At 33.6% G+C, this 16,702-nt stretch overlaps 1 protein-coding gene across 3 annotated transcripts in view; it reads right to left on the bottom strand.

The window, feature by feature from the left end:
* Positions 1 to 696: 696 nt before the first annotated feature.
* Positions 697 to 16,702, bottom strand: part of PHTF2 (putative homeodomain transcription factor 2) — a 131,631-nt gene continuing 115,625 nt past the window's right edge. For all 3 annotated transcript variants that reach the window (XM_070469825.1, XM_070469832.1, XM_070469830.1), the window contains 7 exons: positions 15,306 to 15,578; positions 14,945 to 15,076; positions 12,654 to 12,740; positions 8,606 to 8,761; positions 7,291 to 7,386; positions 3,757 to 3,882; positions 697 to 3,090 (listed from right to left, as the gene is read on the bottom strand). In XM_070469825.1, coding sequence (XP_070325926.1) covers positions 3,070 to 3,090; positions 3,757 to 3,882; positions 7,291 to 7,386; positions 8,606 to 8,761; positions 12,654 to 12,740; positions 14,945 to 15,076; positions 15,306 to 15,578 — 891 coding nt within the window. In that variant the 3' untranslated portion in view covers positions 697 to 3,069. The remainder of the gene's footprint in view (positions 3,091 to 3,756; positions 3,883 to 7,290; positions 7,387 to 8,605; positions 8,762 to 12,653; positions 12,741 to 14,944; positions 15,077 to 15,305; positions 15,579 to 16,702) is intronic.

Below are 16,702 nucleotides of genomic sequence, written 5' to 3'. Positions count from 1 at the left end.
TATACATGTACCACATCCAAGATCCACAGTCTACTCCCCAGGAAGTAGGCCCTGTGGGGAGCCAGAGATATCGATAAGCATTTGTGGTATCTTTCTTATAAGGCTGGTAGAAAAATGCTTGAGAATGAGTGTTCTGTCATACAGTATAAAGAGATGCACGTCATACTGCTCTATCTGTAAGTGTGACGGGAAACTCATTAAGAGACCCAATTCTAAGCTTAAAGAAAGTTGTAATGTGCACTTGAATGAAGAGTCCCTGATTAACGCCTATGAACATTTGTACCAGTCAGAGAACAGAAATATTACAATGCTTACCCATGTTATTGGCCATAATCTCTCATGTTGAAATCATGTGTAAAATCACTTGGTTAAAAACACAATCCTCCTGATAATGAATTTTAATACCCCAGGTTACAGCCAGTTTTCTGTATTTAAATACAAACAAACAAGCAAACAAACATTAATGATGTCACAGCATTTTGGTGATGAAAAGCCTGTGCGCTGATTCTTTTTTCATGTTCTAAGAATCACAATGCAAAATCTGAAATGTTGGAAAGGTTTTAAAAATGTATTCCCACTCCCCTCAAATCTAACAGTTACACCTAAAGTTTATGCTATAGTAAATAACAAAATTACCATAGAAATGTGCATGACTTGAAAATTTGAAAAAACAAACAAAACCAAACCCACTCCAGGTTTAACACTGTCAGTTATAGAATGTTTTATTTTAAACTTGCCATTCAAACTTTCAAATACGATACATGTGGCAAAGAAACAACAGTTAACACACAACATCTGCCACAATTCTATCTTTGAACTGTCTTTTCTATATTATGTGCTATGTTACAATTTCTTTCAATTTCTTACATTCATTGTATTCTTAAAGGCAGCAATGTCAATTTTTCTGCTTTGAAAACAGTTCCATTAATGTTCTGAAATTACTTAAAATGACAACTTTTCCTCTTAGTATTCTACTGCTGCCATATTAGTGACATAATTCAACATATTATTAATACGATGTTGAGAGGTACACTGTACTTAATAAATCAACTCCCAACTCCAAGTTGAAATGAACTTCAATCAAAAAACAAGCATTTTCCTAAATCAGTTTACCCAGCTACTTTTCTCAAAAATATTTCCATTCTGAAATAAGGTTTTTTTTGTGAGATACAATAGTTTCATTTTTATTCCTAACAGAACTCATGCTGTACTTTTTTTTCTCAAAATATATTCAATATATTCTGTGCAAAATGTTAAGTTCTGTATAGGTATGTACCTTATCTTGAAAAAGTTTATAAAATATAATTCCTAAAAACAACCTCAACATTAGACAATAGAGGAAGAATAAACATATCAGACAAAGCCTAATTTTTCACAGGAGAAAATAAGTATGTTCTTAAAGCTCCAGTAATACATTCCTTGAAAAAACTCAGAATGCACTTTGGTCATTGTTAAACATATTAGAACATAGGCAAATAAAACAAAATGTTTTTGTTTTCTATACAAAGAAAATATACTATACAATGAGGCTGATTTGAGGCTGATCAAAAGGAATGGTGAGAACAAAGTGATATTATGATATGGCTCTGTTCTCCACACATTCCTGATCTTAAGATTATGATTTGGGGATTAAAACTGCACCAGTCAAATAAATCATTTACAATTAATTATTTTAAATTCCCTAAAACATGGTAAAAAAAGGTGAGGATATTCAACATGATACAACTTGCACCAAGAAAATTCTAGATTGTTTCAAATAAAGTCTTTTAAAAACTAGACACCCAGTTTAAAAAAAAAGTTTGCTAAAACATTTCATATTTCATATAACTCCTAAAATTTGATTGTACAAATATAACAACTTAAAATCAAGGCCCAATGTAAGATACCATCATATTTTCCCTATTTACCTAACATGCCAACAGATAAGTTCTCATTTGGACACTTGGCAAATTATTTGGAAGGGAGGGAGGGGGTTACTTTCTAGGTTAAAAGCATCTAAAATAGCCCTTATATAATTGCGAGTTGAGGAGGGAGATGTACGAGATAGCAGAATTTGCAAGCTGTCGCTATTTTTCCTGAAAACTCATATATAGTTTTACAGCTAGCAATCAGGAATATCTGATTAGTTCTTAATGTTATTCTTAAGTTGTTCATTTGAGTGTGGTATGAATAGCATACACTATAGTGTACCATGGGGAGAAATTATTTTACTTGAGTAAACATAACATACTTGAGTAATATCAATAGGCACTTCACTTGTGAGATGAGTATATACCTCACTCAAAAGGATACCATATCATGCCCTAGTACACTATAACATATCCCATATAAAGACACGCATTAAAAGTAACAATTTTAAAAAGTGCACATTTTGAGCATGCACAGTTGGAGCTGTGCAAACAGCCCAGTGTTTCAAATAAATACAATTATTACTAGTTAATTTTTATCAAAATATCTTACAGTATGGTAACCATTTACAATTATTGCTCTATTAAGAGTTTTATCATCAAAGAGCACTTGTTGACCTGTTGTGTAATACCATAGATATTAATACTGAAGGGTGCTTAAACTGCAGCTTAATCAGTTTAGATCCTGGCATTGTTCCAAAATAACTCAAAAGAAACCCGGACTGGATCTTGATTTACTGAAGAAAAATGCTTTATGTGTTTAGCTGAGTCTGATGCAAGATGACAAAGTTAAAGAAGTTTACTTCAAGTAAGGCAAGTCACGGCATTGATGGAGAAACAGTGTTTAGCAATGGCTTCTATTCTCACAATTTGTTGTCATTTTTATGAGCAATTACCAGGATCTCAAGTATCTGGACATCAGTTTCATCACCCTTTCAACAACTAAGTATATCAATGCTAAAAATAAAATATAAAGACTAAAATAAATGTAAAAAACAGTGAACAAGTGAAATAAATATAAGAATTGCACAGGACAGTCTGATGTAAACACTTCAATTTCTCAGCTGAGATTCCTGAAGCAAAGAGTCAGTGACTGCTTTCAGGCAGCTTAGTTGGTACTCTTATTCTGGAAAAGAGGCTATATCTTCTTTTCTCTGAATTGTCATGATTTAATCTTCCAGAGCTAGTGAAAAAATAATACAAATAGGGACCATTAGAGCCAGTTTTGATATTGCAACTTATTAAGTTACATCACATGATATTGTTTTTTACCTAAATTTCATTCATAAACAAGTGAAGGTTCTATTATTTTAAATTCTTTTATTCTTTTATTTTTAAGAATTCACCTCAAGCAAATGAAAAAGTGAGACTCCAATTTCTCTTGCTTTCTCTAACTGGAAAGTGACAATATACATTTACTATCGGTTAATATAAACATTCTACACCTTATTCACTAGCAGCATTGCACATGTTGGAGGATGCATATATTGCTATATAGATAAATAATATAGCCTTTGGCCAAAGCCAATAATAGGGCTCTTTTTTTAAAAATCATCTAAATTAGATTCATCTTATATATGAGGAAAAAAATAAGCACTTCCACTTATCTTATCCAAGAGTATCATTTGTAACAAATACTGTTCTGAATGAGAAGCTCCATCAATCAGTATTATAAGCCAAGAATATTTATCATTCTTTGAAAATAAATGTTATCTTCATTAACTGTATATAATATAATCAAAATGATCCATTCCTATACATGTGAGATCTCACAAGTGTAAGGGTGAAATAAACATCATGAAAATATAACAGGGTACTAAGAAATTTAAAAATACCTGCAAGCCCTTACCTTTAAATTAAATCCAAGCAAGTCACTGATAACACCAGAAACAGCTGACAGGATGACAACCTGGGTGATGTTATAAAGCAGTGGATTCATTGTAAGTCCATATAGTCTAAAGGGACTGTCCAATTCCTAGCAGAAGAGGAAAAAACCATGAACCCAGATTCATTAAGAATTATTAGTTAAACTAATTCAGGGCAATATGCAAAGAGAATTTTTACAAACACCATTTCAAAAGACAGTTACAAATCATGATAGTCTTAGAAAGAATAAACTTGGTTAAACCTGAGGTAAGTAAATATACTTTTAGGTTTTCTTAGGAAAAAGTGACTTTCATTTAAAAGAAATCTATAACCTAAATTTGTAACTCCAATTTCTGTCCCAAACAAATGACTGATAAACTATTGGTCTGGTAGCTGCAAGGTTAAAGAATATTTTTCACTATAACAACAGAAATTGAAAGAGAAAGAGAACAATATATTTTTGCATAAGAATTAGAAACTTAGCCAAATTTTCTGTCTATACACACACACACATATACATACATATATGCATATATATATATATATATATATATATATAAAATTCCCCTTTGAGATAATTTCTAATGCATAGATTCACTAATTGATTGACTGATTCAAACATGGCAGACTCTGGAAGTTAAGATTCAGTTCCCATGCTGAAGCACCGTGCAGTCTAATAGACAAGCAAAGAAACAATTCAACTACGAGTCCCATAAAAGAAATATGTATAAATGGCAGAGGACCAGAGTAGAAGGTGCTCCTGCAACTTGGTGCATGGGAGGAGAGAAGGTATTCCCCAAGACACAAGAACATGGCACCTTTGAATTGCTACAGGTTGTACAAGGCAAGTATAAATTTTATAAAACTGGCTACTTAGGTAAGGGTCATTCTTTAGGCAAACTGTGACAGGAGACTGGCACGAAAGGAATTTAATTTGGGCAGTAGTATATCAGATGTGCATGTGAGAAATACAGATTAGAGAGCAGCAAGACCAGAAGGAAGAAGCCCTCAGAGTTCAGTGTATCAGAAGCTCAAGTGAAAATGATGCAGGTCTGACTTAGAGCAGTACTGGCAGGAAAAAGAGGATGAACTGGACAATATTTGAGAGGGTAAGTCAATGGGCCCAAGAATTTCCTGGCTGTGAAGAAAGAGAAAGAAGGAGCAATCTCCCAGGTTCTGAATAGAAGACTATGTTTGAATCAAAAAGGATCACACTGATGTGCTTTGTATTTTGGTTAACTTTGTATTTCTATTTTGCAAATGTAGCTGCTCACATGAAGTCTCAACTTTATAGCCTCCTCCTAGCTAGCATAGTGCCTACACTTTCAAGATACTGGACATTTATGTGTCAAAAACCCACCCAGAGCTTCCTTGGTGGCTCAGTGGTAAAAAAAAAAAAAAATCTGTCTGCCAATGCAGGAGACATGGATTTGAGCTTTGGTCTGGGAAGATCCCACGTGCTGCAGAGCAACTAAGCTCATCTGCCACATCTACTGAGCCGGTGCTCCAGAGCGCAGGACTGGCAACTACTGAAGGCCATGCGCCTAGGAGCCTATACTCCACGAAGAGAAGCCACCGCAAAGAGAAGCCACCGCAAAGAGAAGACTGCTCACCACAACTAGAAAGCGGGCCCTGCTCACCACAACTAGAGAAAAGCCCACGCTGCAACAAAGACCCACAGAGCCAAAAATAAATAAACAAAAATAGAAAAGACAAAAACAAAACCCACCTAACTCTTCTGAACCCTTTCAGTGCCTAATATACTGTGAGGCACACTCTATTGTCAGTTAATGCATTTTAGCTAACTGAAGAAGTAACCATAGCATTGAGACACAACTAATTTCTTACTATTCTATGAACACTTTATAAACAATTCTAAAATTTCCATTTGTTACAGAAACAGAGATTTTAAAAAATAGTTTCAAGAAATAAAGGAATTACTAACACTGCAGTGATGATGATATTTTATTAAATTACCTCCAAAGTGGGAATACTGAACCACCTGACCTGCCTCTTGAGAAACCCGTATGCAGGTCAGGAAGCAACAGTTAGAACTGGACATGGAACAACAGACTGGTTCCAAATAGGAAAAGAAGTACGTCAAGGCTGTATATTGTCACCCTGCTTATTTAACTTATATGCAGAGTACATCATGAGAAATGCTGAGCTGGAGGAAGCACAAGTTGGAATCAAGATTGCCAGGAGAAATATCAATAACCTCAGATATGCAGATGACACCACCGTTAAGGCAGAAAAGTGAAGAAGAACTAAAGAGCCTCTTGATGAAAGTGAAAGAGGAGAGTGAAAAAGCTGGCTTAAAGCTCAACATTCAGAAAACTAACATCATGGCATCCGGTCCCATCACTTCATGGCAAATAGATGGGGAAACAGAGGAAACAGTGGCTGACTTTATTTTTTTTGGCTCCAAAATCACTGCAGATGGTGACTGTAGCCATGAAGTTACAAGATGCTTACTCCTTGGAAGGAAAGTTATGACCCACCTAGACAGCATATTAAAAAGCAGAGACATTATTTTGCCAACAAAGGTCCGTCTAGTCAAGGCTATGGTTGTTCCAGTGGTCATGTATGGATGTGAAAGTTGGACTATAAAGAAATCTGAGTGTTGAAAATTGATGCTTTTGAACTGTGATGTTGGAGAAAACTCTTGAGAATCCCTTGGACTGCAAGGAGATCCAACCAGTCCATCCTAAAGGAGATCAGTCCTGGGTGTTCATTGGAAGGACTGATGTTGAAGCTGAAACTCCAATCCGTTGGCCACCTGATGCAAAGAGCTGACTCACTGGAAAAGACCCTGATGCTGGGAAAGATTGGGGGCAGGAGGAGAAGGGGACAACAGAGGATGAGATAGTTGGAATGCATCACTGACTCAACGGACAAGGGTTTGGGTAAATTCCGGGAGATGGTGATGGACAGGGAGGCCTGGTGTGCTGCGGTTTATGGGCTCACAAAGAGTCGGACACAACTGAGCTACTGAACTGAAATGAAAGAGTTAATATGAGATCAGATATACTGAAATTATATTATTTTTGATTGCTACCAAAAAAGCTTTGAAAATTTATTTACTGGTGATATATAATTATTATTATAGTGATTACTATAATGTATTACTACTTTTTAAACCAACTCAGGCCAAGTAAACAGTATTACTGTTTTGAGAAATACAAAATGAAAAAAAAATAGCAAATTAACACCAAATCTTCCTTTTTAAAATCTATTTTAAGTTCTAGGATGCAAAAATTTCCAAAGATGCCAACTTCTACAATATTCTAAACATTATTAAGAGTCTTAAAATTTCAAAATGAAATGATCTGAATTACTTTGATTAGTTTTTCAATGAGAAATAAAATGTAAACAGCATGAATGTGCTCAAAAATAATTTGGAAAACAATTTCGATAATCCTGAAAACCAAACACAAAGTAGGATCTATAAACAAAAAAGTAAGAAAAGTTAGAACAGCATTTTCTACATGATGTCCATTTTCATTTTCACTCTTACCTTTAGCAATTTAGTAGCCAGTTTTAAAACATTGTTCACTAGTGTCAATTCCTCCTTCTTGTTAGGTTTCTTCTCCATTTTCAAGTAGAGGTTTATCTTTTATTAAAAAAAGAATTAACAAATATACTTAAAATTATAACAAATACTTATTTTTTTAAATTATAACAAATACTCATTTTTAAGAGGAGCTGAAAAACATTTGCTAAAATATCAGCAGTAATTCTCTATTATTAAGAGTATAGGTGATAGGTGAAAAACATCTTCTTCACACTTAACTATATATTCCTCACTTCTTACAGCAAATATTTTACAACAAGAAAATAATATTTTTTTAACTTTTCAAATGTAACTAAAAGCTGAAAGAAGGAAAACTGGATTTCATTATTTAAAGAGACTCAGATGTATAGAACAGACTTGTGGACTCTGGGAGAAGGCGAGGGTGGGATGTTTCAAGAGAACAGCATTGAAACATGTATATTATCTAGGGTGAAACAGATAACCAGCCCAGGTTGGGTACATGAGACAAGTGCTCGGGCCTGGTGCACTGGGAAGACCCAGAGGGATCGGGTGGAGAGGGAGGTGGGAGGGGGGACTGGGATGGGGAATACATGTAAATCCATGGCTAATTCATTTCAATGTATAACAAAAACTACTGTAATGTTGTAAAGTAATTAGCCTCCAACTAATAAAAAAAAAAAAAAAGTGAAACCCTTTAGTCCCAGATCCAAATCAACACAGAAAATAAACAATAACTAGAGTAAAGCAAATCAGTTGGTTTGTTTCCTACTTTCCGCTTTCCCTCTAAAACTGACTTGGTTTGACCGGGTTACCAATTTCTAAAAATCAAACTATTCCTGACAAAAATACTCAACAAGTTCACTAGAAATAGTTTGTTTAAATAATTCCTATGAAATAAGGAAAACGCTTTTTAAAAAATTCATACAAAATAAAGTTAAGCATCAAAATTATTAGGCTTTACACTTTCTATTGAATAAAAGTTTATGCTTATTCAAATATGGCTCTGCTACACTGCAATGCAAACCTATCCCAACAATGGGATTTCTACATTTCTACAAATGGTATTTCCTGCTTATCAAATTAAAATGGGACACAGAAACAGTAGCTTAAACTTGAAATCTGTATCAAGGCTGAACAATGAAGAAAGTTTTGTGCGCTACCAAATTTCAAGTTTTGCTCTGCAACGTAAATGGTCTTAATAGAGGTTCCTGAAAAATTCTGAAGTAAATGAAAACTTTTTATTTTAACATGTAGGTATCAGACATTAATTTATAACATAATAAACATGAATTCTCACCTGTTCAGTAAGTAATATTGAGGTATTGCTGTATTTTTTACTTGTTTCTGATCCAAGGGTAACAAATCTTAGGAGAAAAAGGGTTAACGAGATGCACCAGATTACCAGTTCCCAATTGTAGTGACAATCAAGGAAGATCTCATGTACATGAAGCAACTAAAAATGTAGGGAAAAGGCAATATGAAGAAGAATGTGATTCAAAAATTTCTTCTTCAAAAGAAAGTAAAATTTTACTTCATACAGATAGATCATGGATATAGTGTTACATTTTTCAAACATTCGACATTTCTTAGGAAATATTTCAAGCACATGAAAGGTATGGAGTATGATGTAATCAAAACCCATATATTTACTTTCATTAAATCTTAATATCTTGCAATATTTTTTAGATTTTCAAAAACAGAAGAGTAAAGATTCATATCTGTTTTCATTGATTTGTTGAAGTTATTTTTGTGAGTAACAAAGCTATGAGTAACAAAGCTATTTAAACCATGTATTTGGCAGTATTTTTTCACAGACTCTCTTTTGTCATTTATGGTGCTTTAATACTTAACAAATTTTAGGGAGAGGCAGGAGAGAAGAATAAGTAAGAGGCTGAATATATCAGGTAAAAGTCTTATTTTAGACTGGCCCTTTACAGAAGTTTGCTGATTTCTGACTTAGAGAAACAAAACTGATTCTTTTATATTGAGGTTATATCCATTTTTGTTGATCTTGCACTTCTAAAAAATGTGTCATGTTTTTAATAATTTGTCTGGAAAGTTACTAGAATATTATACATAGACATCCATACAGTCTATTTTTTTTTTCCAATCTTTATACAATTTCTTTCTTTCCCCTATCTTCACTGGTTAGTACCTTCCTTAACTAGAAGTGATAAAGAGAGCACCCATCTCGTTCCTGATTTTAAAATATCTCAAAGATAATAAATATATGTACAATGTTTGCTCCAGTTTTTGAAAGATTTTTATTTATCAAATTAAGAACAGTTACTTTTCAGTCACTCTATTATGAATCTCCCATTGAAATTTACCAATTTGTTTTCTGAATCTATTGAAATGATCAGATGATTTCTCCTTTAATCAACTAAAGGAGTTCAAACTAGATAACTGGATTTTCTAAAGTCGAAAACGTCTGCATCCAAGGGATAGGCTGTCTAGGTCATGGCATATTTACTGTTATTAACTGCTGGCTTCATCTTCTGAGTATTTCTGCATCTAAGCTAGTTCACTGCTTCCTGTGCTCATATTGTCTCTCTGGATTGGTAACAATGTTACATGAAGTACATTAAATGAGTTGGGGGAATATTCCCTTTTTCTACTCTCTAGATCTTTTGCATAGGATTAGGATTACTTGTTTATTAAAACATCTGGCAAAATTCATCTGTAAAAATCACAAGGGTCTTGGGGATTTTTGTTGGTAGCAGATTTTCAAACTACTGAATCAATACTGCTATATGGCTGCAGGGTCTTCTCAGCGCTTCAGTTACTTTCTGAGTCAGTTTTAATTAACATTTCTACAAAACTGTCCACAGAAGCTTTTAACTTTAATGACATTAATATATACTACTATTTTTTTTTAATTCTCAACTATTTGTTTAATACTGTGAGTTTTCTTTTTAAACACTGCCATCTATAAGTATGTTTTGAAATTTCCAAATGCATGGTTTTCTTTTTGCTGTCATTGTTTTCTACTTTAACTGTATATAACTAGAGGTCTGTATGGTATCAGTTGAGAATCATTTTGTCTCCCAATACATGGGAAAGGTTAATAAACTGCTCTGTGTCTGAAAAGAGTATGTATTGTCCAATCTCAGAATAAAATTTTAACTGTCTTGTTTAGATACATGTCTTCGTATTTTTGTCTGCTTCATCAATTATTAAAGAAATGTGTTCAAAGCTCCCAAAGTGGCATTTTGTCAATTCCTTACTACAGTGCTATTGATTTAGGCTGCATATAGATAGGAGTGAAGTTATGTGATAACACACACAATTTTAGAATTGTTAGATCTTCCTGACTAATTTTTCAAAATTTTTGTCAGGTTTGTCTTTATCCCAGTAACATATCTTAGATTACAGTCTATTTCATCTGCTATTAATGTTACTTTACCAGCTTTCTCTTGGCTAGTATTTATCTGCAATGTACTTTTCTATCTTTTTGCATTGAAAATGCAAAACTTGAAAAATGCAAAACTTGAAAATGTTATTATGTTCCATGTGTCTTTTGTTGACAGAAATAGATTTTATGTTCATTAGAGACAAAAATACTGCAGGATGTACTTCAGGAATATGGAAATAAAACCCTGAAGAAAAGACTGAAATGCAACAAGCAATTTTGAGTAAAGAAACCAGTCTTCCTTTCGATTGTGTTAGATTTTTCCGTTTTTGGTGTTCAGCAGTATCTCTACTGCAGTATCCAAAGTGTCAATTTGTTTTTATTGTGGCTTCTTGTTCTTCTTGTCCTTCCTAAACCTGAAAATTAATGTCTTCTACTAATTCAGAAAAACTCTTAAGTCATCATTTCTCCAAATATTGCTCTCTTCTTTCAATATGAAATTCTTATTAGACATATGTTGGATCTCCTTTTCGTATTTTCATCTCTTCATCTCTGTTCTATATTCTGGGTAATTTCTTCCATCTCCCAGCTCACCAGATATCTTTGTCTTCGATTTGCTGTTTCTTCTGTTTGTGTTTTTAATGTCAGTGACTTCTTTTTTTAACTTCTGTGAAGCAATGCTTGGGTATTTTTCAAATCTATCTGCTCTTTTTTTTTAATAGTGTTACCTATATTTTCAGTCATTTTAAACAAGCTTATAGTTTCTATCTGATCAGATCTGAAGTTGCTGGAGATGTACTCCTGCTGTGTGTTAATTTGTTGACTCACTCATCTAGAAAGTTTTTTCATGTGTTCTGAGACCTGAAGGGGCTTTAACTGTGCAAATTCTATGAGGATTAGGGTTGAAGTTACATCCCAAGAACAGTCTTGGTTTAGCTTCTTTCAGGTATCCAGGAATCTAGGACCTTGTTATATTAACTTCTTGACACAGCAGCTACAAGACAAGATCTGTAATGTACACTTATACCCTGAACCTGTATTAAAAGCTGACCTACATTTATATATTCTTAGGAGAGACTTTCTCTGCCTCCTTGGCCAGAACCCTGGCAAAACTGACCAAGCTTCCTTATTGTCTTCCTGTGCTGTTAGGCAGACTTTTTCTTATTGCACCTTTTCACTGAGACTGTAGGCCTTTGAGGATTCTGGCCCTGTAGTTTATGTATAAGGAAGTAGAGCAGATCAAGGCCTCATCTCCCGTTCTCAAATGGGCGTAAAATCTCAAGTCTCTCACATACTAACACCAACAAAGCACTTCAACCTAACATTAACACATATACTTAACTGCTCTGTTTTTCACTTTTATCCTCATTTTTGGCCCCTTACTGTGTTATAAACTGAAATATACAAGCAATATGTATATTTATAAAACAGCTCACTTATACATATTAAGATGCTGTTTATTTTCCCCCAGTATTGTATGTTTCAAACCAGAAGAATTTTCAGGTAATCTAGCATATCTTATTACTTGAAACGGAAGTTTAAATTTCATAGCATAGAATATATCCTGAGATGCTTTTGTACTTCCTGACTAATCTTGGTCAATGAGAATTCTTTTTTCAGAGATGAGGCAGTTAAGTCACAGTGATATTTCAGGTATAAAATAAAAGTTAATATTAAATGTGAATAAAGCAGAGATCATGGAAAATAGTCTGAAAAATTTCCTAACTCTAGACACTCATCAGTTTGTTTGGGGAAATAAAGGTGAATTGTAGACAAAAGCTAATTATTTTACGTTCAATTAACAGACACCTGAAAATAACTTAGTCATTGGTCATCATGTAAATAAGTAAGATGCATTTACTTACTCTACTGAAAAAAATAAACTGTAAAAATTCAATTTCAAATTACTTATTACTTTATTATTAGAAAGCCTTGGAGGTTGAATATTTATAGATCTGATTATCTAAGCTCTACACAGAATAAGTTAACTCACCTGGGCACAACAGATAAATACAACTGAGATAGTCAACAAGAAAGCAGATGAAACTATGACATCAACTGATCGCTGAGGACCTCGACGCTGGGGGGAAAAAGGTGAAAACACTTTTAAATATATTTACTAATTAGCAGCTTATTCCATGCTTTCAACTAAGGTACTGATCCATCACTGCACACTGACCATAGCTTATGACATTGAAAATATACCTAATTTGTGAGATGAATTTTAATTATAAACTGTTACTATTGCCTGAGGATTTGCAACACAATGAAAAATGGTGAATAGATAGCCTAGAATTTGTAGAAGGATAACTCCCAAATATTCCATTTTGTCAAACCCTAACCATTTATTCAACAGGTTTTTTGGACACCTGCTCAGAATGAGGGACAGTGCTAGATGCTAGAAATATAGTAGAGAACAAACCAGACAAGGAGTCAAACATCAAGTTCATAGAGACAGATATACTTGCAAGTTGTGATGAGAGCTATGAAGGAAAGGTATAGAATGCTTTCAGAACATTGGTGATAAGTTTGGTACAAATATCACTTCCTTAGAGAGATCTTCCCAGGCCCATTCTCCTAACTCTCAGAAAGATTGTGTAGGCCTGGGAAGATCTCTCCAAGGAAGTGATATTTACACCAAAGTAGGGTGCAGTAGCATGATGGCACACAGCACTGTTATTGGTAGACGGAAAAGCAAGTGCAAGAATGTAAAACAGAAAAGGTCACAGTACATTCAAAGCATTGAAGCAGTGTAGTCTGGCTGGAATGCAGGAAGGAAAGTATTTCAAAATGAGACAACAGGGACAAGCTATCTGCAGCAGCTGAGTCAAGAAGGGCATTAAAAGCCCTATTAAGATTTGGTTCTACATCCTAAGATCAATGGAGAATTTTCAGAAAGTTTTAAGAATATGGTCAAATCTACATTTTTAAGACATCTCTGGTAGCAAACTGAGAAAAATATTAAAAGGAGGAAACAGGAACGCTAGAGGCCATATAAGATGTAACTGCAGTAATCCAATACAGGAGATAATTGGTGGCTGCAATTAGGGTGGGGAAATAAAAAGAGAGAGAGAAGTAAATGGATTTCAGATACATTTTGGAAGCAGAAAGGGTGGGAACTGGTGATAAACTGAATGTTGGAAATCCAAGAGAGGAAGTCAGTACTCAGGATAATTCCTAGACCTCGGGTTACATGTTTCCCTCACTAAAGAATGAGCTAATGGCAGAGAGTTTCATCTCATCAATAGTGAATGGCACATGGTTAACATTAAATGAATGTTTATTGACTAAAATAATCAATGCATAAAAGAATGCAATACCTGCTCAAGGATGATAAGGAGAGCAAATTTTAGGTGGCTTCTCACTAAGACAGGTAACAAGGATCATATCTATCCTTCCAGTGGTGTCACAGTGAGAAAAAACAATCTACACTGATCTGTGGCATCGCCCAATGAAGACTAACTTAGCTGAATTTAACAAGTTAAATAAACAGCATAATGATTTTTTTTTCTTAAAAACAGAAGTGTAGACAAATAATGCAAAAGTTTTCTACTTTTTCCTTGTTACCTCAAAATAAAAGTCATTAAAGATCTAAGCATGTCAGAGGACAGTTGGCCTTTAGGTCAATTTTACTAAGCTATGATTACTCCATACACAATGAAATTTATTGCTATGCAACAAAGAAATAATCCTCAGAAGAAATGTTTCCTAAAACTAATTCAGATGTTTCCCATTTCCCTCCTGAGCTTTTATATCTTAATTCCATAATGAGGAAAGTTATTTTAAAAGATTAAAGGAAAAGAATGGCATAAGAAGGATGGCTTAGAATTAGAAGCTAAAGTTTTCAAATAGTAATAGGCCACCTCAGTGAGGTAGCTCATTGACAGATTTTTTTTTTTTAATTTCCTTTTTTAAGCAGTGGGCTCCCTCTGCTGGCTTGTGATATAATCATTCTATTGTAGAAACAAAATCTTTAATCTAGCTTTTGAATGAGTAGTAGTAGTTGGTGAGATTTAAGAACAAAGATAAATTTAGGACAACCTGATTTTGAATCATCTACCTAAAATGCATTTAAGCCTTTTGGAATTCAGATGTTTTACTGTAAAGAACCAGTTTAACATTTTGAATTTCTGCATATGGATCAAAATGAACACTAGACGTGGCCACATAGCACCATGTGAGTACAAATCTGACTATTAATCTAGACATACATACATACTGACAAAGAACTGGAACTATGAGGGAGCCAGCACGTTAAGGGTACTTTTATCACTACCATTCTACCTTAAGATAGGATCGGAGAGAGAGCCACATTTTTATATTCTGTACTTTCTTCAATCGGAAATGGGGAACCTCAGATTTTCGAGCCCTCCTTGCCGATGTTAAATGTCCAAAGAGTTTTGCAAAAAGTAATCGCTAAAAAAGATTAAAATAAAAATTAATTTTCAAGTAGATTACCACATAAAAACAAAAATTAACAAAATAGAAGTTATTAAGGTTTTATTTGGTTAACTATTATAAAAACAAAATGGGGAAACAATTAGCACATCAAAATGATTTAATGAAACACCAAAATACTTCAGGGATACCGTGAATATTATGAAAAGGATAAAATTCTCTATTGAGACGTCCATATTATACCCACCTGTTTATAAGTTCTTTCTGCTACACAGAGCAAAAAAAAGAAAATCCACACAAGAGACACACGAACCACAAAACTTATTATAACCATAGAAAGAACTATAACATCTTCATTAGAACCAAACGCAATCACATAAAGTTCTGAAGCAGAATGTGCTGTGAGTTGATCCAAGTCGGTAGCTTGGGAGAGTCGGAAAACAAATGGAGTTAAACCCAGGATTAGAGAGATTGCATTTCCAAAAATCTGGTAGCCTATTCCTGGTATATGGCTGTTTACCTTTATAGAGAGAGAGAAAAAAAAATGTACACAAATTTTATCTACAGTAAAATTAATTCCTAATGAAGCATTATTTTATTTATAGCAATATGAAATTACTATTAAAATATATCAGTTTCAATACCTGAATAATGAAATTTAAATTTACTCAAAGCTTGAGAACCTATTACACATAAAACGTAAGTCGATATTTTTCAGTTTTTAAAAATAGTTCATTATCAGATCTCTAATTCATTAAGTAGAGGCAAAAGGATTTACTTACCTGGTCTTACTTGGACTTGAAAAAAATATTCTACTTATCTCATTATTTAAAAATTTAGAAATATTTACAAATACTAGAATACTGAAAAGAATGAGGAGATCTTGTATCCACTTAAATCCAGTTAAAGAAAAAAAATCTAGAATTTATACTTTATGTTCTTCTTCAAAGAGTTCACAATACAAATGGATAATCTCCTTAAACTGCAAAACTACTTTCTTTTATGTATATATACATATATATATATATTATTTACTGAAACCATTTCACAAGAGAATATGCTAGAGGGGTAAAAATTAAATAAGAGTGAGGGAAAAGGGGGCAGGGAAATTATAAGAAAAAAAGGAATTTGGAAATTAAATAATGGAAAATATAAAATTGGCAGGACTGGGAGGGATTTTAAATATCATCTAGCTACCTTTTTTATCATCATATTGCATAGCATGCAAAAATTCACAAATAAGGTACAGAGTATTAACTAGATGCAAGTTTTTGGAGACTCCTTGTCAATAGCTTTTCATAGTTCACATGGAGATTTGTAATAGGAAGTAGCTCAGTTTCTGAAACCAGTTATTTTAATTCCTGTCCTATATAAAAGTATGCACAACAGTTTTAGTTAGCAACACATAAGAAATTTAAAATTGCAAGTTAAATCATGCTTAGCTGTCCATGGGAATTAGGCAAAATTTTAAAAGTAGTAATGATGTCATAAAAGAATAATAGAAACTGAAGCTTAAATCTGTAGGATTTGTATTCTACATCTTCAAGTGACTTAAGATTCTTTTACCATTAGTTGCATTACTCTTGTATATTTAAAGGCAAGCATCAATAGAAATTTTCCAGTGTGAATTCTCTTTTTTAATGT

Source organism: Odocoileus virginianus, chromosome 1, assembly GCF_023699985.2.
Source record: "Odocoileus virginianus isolate 20LAN1187 ecotype Illinois chromosome 1, Ovbor_1.2, whole genome shotgun sequence".
Classification (NCBI taxonomy): domain Eukaryota; kingdom Metazoa; phylum Chordata; class Mammalia; order Artiodactyla; family Cervidae; genus Odocoileus; species Odocoileus virginianus.
The sequence above is the reverse complement of the archived record's forward strand: the minus strand, read 5'-3'. Positions and strand labels throughout refer to the sequence as shown.